The following is a 9,354-nucleotide window of genomic DNA, read 5'->3' as shown; positions in this document are numbered from 1 at the left end:
GTGAAGCATGAGATTTACAAGGACACGAGAACAATCTTGCTAAACAGAACGGATTTCCCTACTGTGTTTACAAAAAGACATAAGACAATATATAAAAAAAATTTCATTACAGTGGCAATCTCTCTCATGAACAATAGTAATAAAAAACATTAGTTTGATCAGATATAATTTGTTCTTAACAAATCAGTGTTGGCTGTTAAATCTCCATTTAGCATCTTGGTGTGCTCACAAATGGCTTTATTATTTTTTCAAGAACCAAAGTTATATTAACTACATGTTTTTCCTAATTTTTCCCCTACATATTCACAAGATCACAGCATGCAAAGATGCTTGAAATAATAATTCATTTTATCTTTTAATTTTTAAAATGTCCCCAAAATAAATAGTTTTCTCTCTTCTTTTTGCAAAGACTTTACATCAATAAGTGTAAAAAGCAAAATGCTGTTACTTCCTAGCTGGAGAGTGACCTCTAAACTATATTCAGCATATTCCACAAAACTGCTGAATCCTGGGGGAAACCTTGGATGTCATATCAAGTGTGCCTCCATACACTCAAAAGAAAAAAAATAAAACAAGCAAACAGAAAAATATCAATCAACTGGGCTTTTTTCTGAGGTATCATATAAAACCTTACTGCATTTTAAAACATACTATCTAAATACTATTGGGAGAGAATGGGAGGAACAGAAGAAAGTCAGAGCTCTCCTGAGATGATGTTTAGGTATGAGAACTAAAACTCCTACGTGAACAAATACAATTACATTAACAATAATAATGTTATATCTATAGGACTACCAAATTAGGATAGGAAAAAAAAAAAGAAAATTAAATTAGAACCACCCTCTTGGAGGGACAAAATGTTCCATTAAGAAACTCTCTCTCCCATTTTAACTCTGCGGAAATGATAGTTGAAATCAAGCTCAGTCCATGAACTAAAATACAACTGCAGCATTTGGTAACGTAGGAAATGTGCCAAAATTTCTTGGAACATTCCCTCTGTCATAATATTAAAGAAATGAAAAGTATCTACAATATGCAAATAGTAACAACCCAGCCAATGTTCTGCCTATGCTATTATACCAATTCATTTGTGACTAATGAAAAATCCACTGATGAATAAAACATACATTCCAAAAATAAAGTAGTTATAAATAAATTTTAAAAATACAATTACCCTTCTAAAGTTGGTAGAGCATCTCCATTACATCTGGATGTAACAGAAGGTAAATGTCAAATGTACTTGACTTAGAATTGTTTTAAAAGCAATTTTTTTCAGTGCTCTCCGAATATAACTATTTACTACTCTGTAAATAACAAAATGTCTGGACTATCAGTAGTAGAAAGTGACTGTGAGTGTGGTGTTATTAGAGATGAACAAAACCAGGGAGTCTAAGATTGTTGCATTATTATCACATTTGTGAAACCATTCAAAAGGCTTTATTTTTATAAAGAAATCATGTATATAAAATAGAACAATAAAAAAAAAAAGTTAACTAGTACCAGGCAGCACATCTGCAGTTTTTGGATTTACCAATATTTACAAAACTCCATATTGCAGTACTTAACTTGCCTCATGCAAAGTGCAACCACAGAACCACTCGTGTGAATGACTCATGAATAACCTTGAGTTCCTTAAAGATTTACGCATATTTTGGATTAGACCCATAACTCTGAATGTGCACAACGGCTTTGAAGAAAACCATATTTGTGGAGAGTCATAGCTTGGCATCCTTGTGTTAGGACCTACAAAAATAGAGCTTAAAAAAAGACTTGCATAACATCTATTTTCAACCAGACCGGGAAGAGAACTCATTGTACCCCATCAACTTGAATTCTTCTCTTTCCCTGTTCTTCTTCATCACATCATGCAGGTTGGGCTCATCTAGTTCATATCTGTATTCAAATTAGGTCCAGCTGCAGCAGGTTACTTACAGGTCTGTCCACTGAAGTCCACAGCTTCTTTTAACAGCCTGGTGTAGTGTTTGATGACCCTTGAGTTGAAACAAGTTTCAGCCCATTGTTTTTTGCTTGCCACATCTTAGATAGTCTTAAACATAAGAACTTTCATTAAATACACATGACAAGGGCAAGATGTCTGATGGTGTAAAACTGCCAGATAAGATTTCAGGATGTGTTTTCTATCCTTACATCAGGAATTCTATGCAAATGACAAAAATTCTGTTTCCTGATTAGTAGGATTTCAGTGTTTGCTTCTATTCTGATGTTGTTCAGATCAAAAAGATTATAAAAATCACTCCAGAAAATGCAATATATTAGGACAAGGGATACCCAAACTAACCTTCAAAACAAAATTTCCTGGAGAATTTTTCCAGCACTGTTTGTTAAAACTATGCTGGCACATTCCTCTGAGGAATGTCATAACTAGCTGTCATCAGACCCATAACAATTAGCCAGACAACATTTCTGATTTAATAGGGCAGAAATTATGTTCCTAGCAGAAAACCAACAGAAAATTACAAAAAAAAACAAAAAACAAAACAAAACAAAACCACTGAGCAGCTCAGTATCATGGATGTACTAAGCTGTATTTGCAACCTTTCCTAAGCTTTTAAAATACTTCTTTTCAGACCATTGGGTTTCTTTGAGTGAAGGACATGTAGCAATTTTTATAACACAGATGTAATATATAAAATTTGTACTGAAAACAAAGATAAGAAAGATTATATTTTAGCAAACAACACAGGAAAAGTGTTGAACCAGAACAAAATATACAAGATACAAGAGCATAGAGCCTTAAGGAGAGCATTATTATTTATAAAATCCCATTGGTGTGCATTTACTGCATTTAAACATGCTGGTAGTTAGTTCAGACTAGCAATGGAAAGTAATTAAGATTGAAGTCCAAAAAGGTATCTGAAAATCCTCTGTGAAAGAGCAGTTCTAACATCTATCTGAAGTTAATCAAAGAAGAAATCATCTCAACACTGATGAAGAGTGAAGAAGAATGAATGATTCAGTGAACTAATGTAAATCCAAATCTTATAGCTGCTTTAGTGGTTTTCAAATGGAAATGAGGCTTTTTATATCAAATTGATTTGAATTCCAGAGGCAAACTGCTCACCCTGTTTCTCTGAAAGGAACTGACTGAAATGTATGAAAAGAAGAGTAACTTTACAACAGGGAAAGAACTCAGAAATTGCCTTGCATGCGTAGGAAATCAGAATAAAATTCTGATCGCTCGTATTACGCTTTTCCAAATGAAGTGTGTACCTCTGAAAGTCAGGTCCAAACATCAACATGACAACTGCAGTTCAGAGAATATACAAGGGCTCCTGAGTTCTTTATATAAGGCAATAATGAATATCTGGTATTTCCAAGGATATAAGCTTTCATTTTACACATATAATTTATTTAAGTAGCTAGAAACATTACGTAACTCACTCATCAATAAGGAAAGAACCATTTATAAACTTATCTGCTTTGAAACTTAGTAAATATGTCTTGTTATTGTTGTCATTTCCTAGAGCAGTATTAATGAACTACTACAATCAACTTAAACCAGACTACTATCCCATTACTGAGTAGTTAAGTCAAAGAGATGTTAGAAATTAAAGCATATGATTTAAATTACTTATCTTTGGAATTTGTGTTATGATTTAATGAAATGAGATTTTTCCCACAGTAGTCCCTTCAAATTACTCAGACACATAAAATCTATACTACTACTATAAATCCCATTCAAAAGACAACCATTCTGTTTAGAATTTGTAAGCATTACACACAAAAGTAAATCCACTTGGATTATTAAATTAATATGTGAGACGAGAAAGGTTGCTGTATTAAGACTGAAAATAAAAAAAAAAGACAAGAAGCCTAACAAATTAATGACTTGATATATTAACCTCATATACTACTACATCAGATATATAAAGCATTTTTCCCCATTAAAAAACCTATATATTCTCAGAACATCAGTATTTCATAACATATTTTACATTCCCACACTACAACAGCGCCCTTTCAGCCATCATTGAATTTAAATACTTCTGGTACAACAGTTTTTGAGAAAAACAAACTCTTAGAGCAAGGAAAAGAATCTTCTTCTCATGCAAACAATATTCACAAATTTCCTTGGCCACTTTCCCAGTTCATCTGAATAGGATTTCTGCTCTCCAGATATTCAAATACAATGTGGTCCTTGCTTTTATGCAAGAGAAAATCCTCTTAGACAATAACTGCTGGTAATTTTTGTAAGAATTCTTACTGTAGTCTTACAAGAAATATTGCACCTTTGCAGGAGGTAAACACTTTAAAATAAATTAGGTGAAAAAGATAAAATTCCATCTCTTCTCTTGACAGAGTCCTATTTTGGACCTACTTCATTTACACACACACAGAGATGTCCTATTATGCACAGCCCCGGTGAAGACTGCTGTATGAATGCTGCATAAAGGAGAGAAGAAATAAAACTGACAGAAGCACTTCAGTTTGTGAAGGAGAAGAGACAGCATTCAGGAAATTAGTTGTTAAGGTTAAAACAATCAAATCCCAAATTAAATCCACAAATGCATCAAAGCAACCCAAGTTCAGTCTTAAGGTTTCATACCAGAATTTAAGTTTCTAGTTCAGAAGTCTGTTCAGGAAAAAAAAAAAACACACACACAGAAAAACAAACAAAACAAACAAAACCACAAACAAACAAATAAAAACAAACCACCCAATTAACTTTAGGCACAAACTTAAAACCAATCCAACTGAGAATGAGATACAAGCCTATGTTTCAATTAACCATATGTATAAATGTTACTGAAGGCAGTTTTAAGAGGCTCTTCAAACACTTTAATAAATGACCATGACTGGGCATAAAAAATACACATTTTATTCTATTCAGCTGTGTAGTATCTGACCACAGAAATTACATGTGATCATGAAGTAAAAGATATTCCAGTTTTCTCAAATTTCTCCAACTCCTCTTAATTGCTGGGATATATTTTTTCAAGTAAGGACAAGTTTCAGGAACTCTAACTCTCATGTACAGATTTTATATATATTTTATAAAAAAGAATAAGGCTAACAAGATCCCAAGTTACCTAGGCACAATAAAGAAAGGGCTATAATGTACCCTTCATGACCTTTACCTGTTTCTACATCTGTTAAATGCAGTGTGGAATCAAAGCCCCCACTGAGGATCCTTCTCCCACAAGACGACCACCGGGCAGCTCGAACAGCACAGGAGTGACAGGAGTATGTTTTTAAACAGCAGCCTGTATCTACAGCATCCCACACCTTAAAAAGAAGGATAAGGACAGTATTTTTTTCAGTGTACTGATAAGTAGCTACAGCAAATCATTGCAGTTGAGAAAGCTTTGCATTCTGGAGTCGTATCAGCTAAGCTGAAAAGATTGTTAGAAATAATTGCATGGTTGATTAGAATTAGGGTATTTTATTAACAAGGCACATATCAGTAATACATTTGTATAAGTTTTGTTATTTCTTAAAATGTTTACATTGCCGGCAATGGCAATTCATGTTATACTTTCCCACTCATAATGCTGTCTTATCTCTATACAAATATGCATCCAAATGCATTTTACCTTTAAATCATTTTTCTTCAAAATTTTTGTCTCTATCATATCTTGCTTTCCATCAAGTAAGAGGAATCCTGGCAGATTACAGCATTCACATCTGCCTATACAAAGGATTTTAGCACATTTTTCACTGGGTTTGTAATTTTAAGTGGAATTTTATCTTAACTTCACTTAGGAAGCAGATAAGAGTATTATCAGACAGCCACATGAGATTTTTAAGGATGGGACTGGGTCCTCTCATTTTTCAGTCTCTTCTGGACACAATTAGGTTGATGCTGAGCAGTTCTGAAAATCCTGTTCTACTAGTCATCCAATTTTTTTAAATGTATAACAAGTAGCACCTTCAGAACATATATCATCCTGCTCATATTTCAAAAAGGCACTCGTTTCCAAGTCATATATTTTAGAAAATACAACTACTTTGAATTTAGTTACCAAATACAGTTGACAAAAATTAAAAGCCCATCCTTTTCCTAGTTTTATTTTTGTCATAGTTTTAAGATAAAATTAGAAGTTCAGCAACAAATGACCCATATAAAGGTCCACTATGATCACATTTGTGACAGAAGACTAAATATCAGAGCTATTTTCCTATGAATATTGTTCTTCAGTAAAAGCTAGATTATGAAATACCTTATGATTGTACAATACAAGACCTGTTGAGTTGAATAATAAAACAGATAGCAAATGCTATAACCATACCTGTAAATCCTACAATTTCATTACTTCTAATATTAGTAGTACAAATAAATCAACACTTTGACACTGCTACATGATAATTGTATTGCAGTTACTGTAAACCCAAGGCAGTTTGTTGGTTTTACTTCATGGTAGTTCTCTTTGCAATTGGTCATTTTCATCCTGCAAAAACATGCAGAATGAAAACATTGCCTGTAAGCTTGGAAGGTTATTCTGAATTTTGGCAATTCTAATTAATTTCTCTATTCTATGATCGTTTATATAATGCCAGGAACAGACTAGGCAACTAACAAAATACCAAAAAATTACTTTTTTTAAAAATTTAGATAAAATTCAACCTTTGTGTATGTTAACACAAGAGCAATGAAGTTAGTACTGAAAATACAACTAACTCCGTGTTTGTGCATTTTAAAGGATGTGCAAAACAAAAATAACTTTGTAAATCAGAAAACCTAAGTAGATTTTTGCTTTCTTGTGGAAATAGCACAATTCACAATATAGGAGAATGTAAAGAGGGAGAATAAAGTGAGACTTCGGGTAATGCATTTTTATCTTCAACTATATTTTCTTCTTATTGCACAAAAAGGACTTGCTGACAGTATCATTATTATATGATGCATACTCAGAAGAAAACATTCCATTATAGAAGATCCTTTGATGAAATAATTTTCTATCACGAAGCCCAGTTCTGCAATGCAAAGCAACCAATTATCATTAATTACTTGAATAGCCAGTTAAGACTGGAACCATGATGCCCATACCCTTAGTATTCTACTCCATCCACAAGAAAAGAAATCAGGATACTTTTAATATTAAACTGCTTTTGAAAGTAAGTTTCTCTGCTTTAATGAGTTCTAATGATTGTTTCAAGTTTCACAGTATTAAAAAAGGGTTAATTGTGTCTTAGAGGGTTTTTATAGGAAGCTAATGAATGAATCCAGATGAAAGGAAAATAGGTGGTACACGCTTCAGATATTTTCTGTCATGTTTTAGTGATTAAGTATGAAAACTCAATTTTCCCAACAAGGGTAAAATAAAGCAAGTTCAACAGCAATTCTGAGTTCCTGCTTCATTAAAACAAGCTGTATGATTGGAAAAAGCACATCCCTGGAAAAGCACATTTCCCCCCATTATGTGAGATCAAACAAGTGATCCACTCTTGTGGATCCACTGACCACTCACAAGGGATAACTTAGGAAATACCACATTTCTCTCCACCATTTTGCTTTCCATCAGCTTTTTTTTGCCCAGGTAATTGTGGTGTTGCAATGCTTTCTGGAATTAGAGTCACACAGGCAAGGCAGTCTTAACTGAGGAAATTCACTTAGTTTACTGCCAATTAACATAAAGTTTATAAATATTATAAACAGTAACCAGTCCATCCTTTGCCCTTATAAGAATCCTCAAAAACAATGAAATATGCAGCTGTTATTAGAAAAATTATACATATTACCATATTACCTCCCCTAAATCTGCAATTATTAACTAATTAATTATCCAATATTTGAAAGAAATAAACAGCCAAGACTCAAAGCTTTGAAATTAGATAGCTATTTTCAAAGTTTTTCTTCAATGTTTCTCTGGCATTAAGGTATCATGAAAGCTTTAATTGCATTTTTTCCAATTTTATTAAAATTAGCTTTAATTTGTCAAACTGGTTCATATTTCACTACTAGTTCTTACTCTTTTGTACTTCACTATTTATAACATTGCATTTCCATTTCTTCTCCATCAATTGCTTTCATTTCATTTCCTTCCCTATTATATAAAGTATGGTGATAACATAGTTATCTGCTAGGATTAATATATGGGGCCAAAATGGCAGGTACAAACAGCCAAGTGACAAAATTATACTAGAGATTTCTTTGCAGAAGCAATTTTCTTTTTACTTGCTCTGAGGCACATTGTAATTCAATTGCTCTTTCACGTTCTCCATAGTATTTGGAAATAAAGGCTTTCAGAGTTGCTTGCTTTCCTGTATAGATTAGAAATGTTATGAAAATACTGTAACCTCTATTTTAGGTGACACAAGCAGACCTCCTCACCTCTGTGATCAAAAGTTCACAAATCACATAAGCAGCTACACAACATAAGAGATGAGATTTATTATAGATTATATGTTTTCAGGTCCTATTTTCTCACTGAAAGCTTTGAGGAAAACAACCTTTTAAAATAAAGTAGTGTGGGCTGAAGATAATAAAAACTCTCTTGGTAAGAGTAAGCCACAGAAGGAAGCATGAGAAGATAAGCACTTGATACTCAAGTAAACAGCAGTCACACAAGAAGGTTCTGAGCTCACAAGACACAAAACAAAGGTTTTTATCTTACTGACCATCCAAACTAGGAATTTATTCCCTGAAAAAAAGTAACAGTAACATAAGCAGAGCAACTAAAGTAATAGGAGAACTCATCAAGCATAGGAAGCCTGATAAAATAGGAACTGAGCACATCTCTTTCATTGCCATTCTAAGATTATCTATAATGCACTTGCTTTCAAGCAAATTAGACTGCAGAAAAGAAAATCAAGCAGCCTGACTTTTAGAAAGAGAAAGGTGCATCTATTCAAACAGGCAGTCACTAATTGCACACTGAACTTGAGAACAATGATTCAATTGTGATAAATTAGAGGTTGGAAGCAAGTATGAGGAATTAAGCTGTATGGTATTGAATTTGCATGCAAAAAGGAGCTACAGCACAGCCAGTCAAGAATACTAAACAAGAAATTAATTTCTGGAGCATGTGTAATGAAATTAAAAACTTTTTAGTGGATGGATTGAAGTTAATTTCAACATAACATTCATACTAAAAGAAGTCTTCCCCTTCAATTTAGCCAGGTTGTGCCATTCTTCAGTAGTTACCAAATTCCTCTTTCAATGGCTCCTAACAAACAACAGTAAGAAATAATTTCAAACTTCTCAATTAATATAAATAAAAATATGGCATTTAAGAAACAGCTCTGTTCAAGGATGATGTGGGATAGTACTGGTAGTACAGAAAGTATAAAGAATTACTATGTTTTGACTAGAACAGATTATGTTCCCTTCCAAAGTACACTCGGGTTGCTCCACTGACTTCTGAAGAGGCATGAGCCTCTCCTTTCCATTTT

General features: G+C 33.2%; 1 protein-coding gene across 1 annotated transcript in view; it reads right to left on the bottom strand.

Moving 5' to 3' along the window:
* WDR25 (WD repeat domain 25) overlaps window positions 1-5,247 on the bottom strand; it is a gene marked incomplete at its 5' end in the record, with an annotated part of 27,540 nt that extends 22,293 nt beyond the window's left edge. Inside the window, one exon of the mRNA XM_027909361.1 lies at window positions 5,100-5,247. Coding sequence (XP_027765162.1) covers window positions 5,100-5,247 — 148 coding nt within the window. The remainder of the gene's footprint in view (window positions 1-5,099) is intronic.
* Window positions 5,248-9,354: the final 4,107 nt, after the last annotated feature.

This window comes from Empidonax traillii, unplaced genomic scaffold (genome assembly GCF_003031625.1).
Source record: "Empidonax traillii isolate 1590-97213 ecotype Southwest subspecies unplaced genomic scaffold, ASM303162v1 scaffold2080:size39582, whole genome shotgun sequence".
Lineage (NCBI taxonomy): Eukaryota > Metazoa > Chordata > Aves > Passeriformes > Tyrannidae > Empidonax > Empidonax traillii.
Note: the sequence above shows the minus strand (reverse complement) of the source record. Positions and strands in the feature narration are given on the sequence as shown.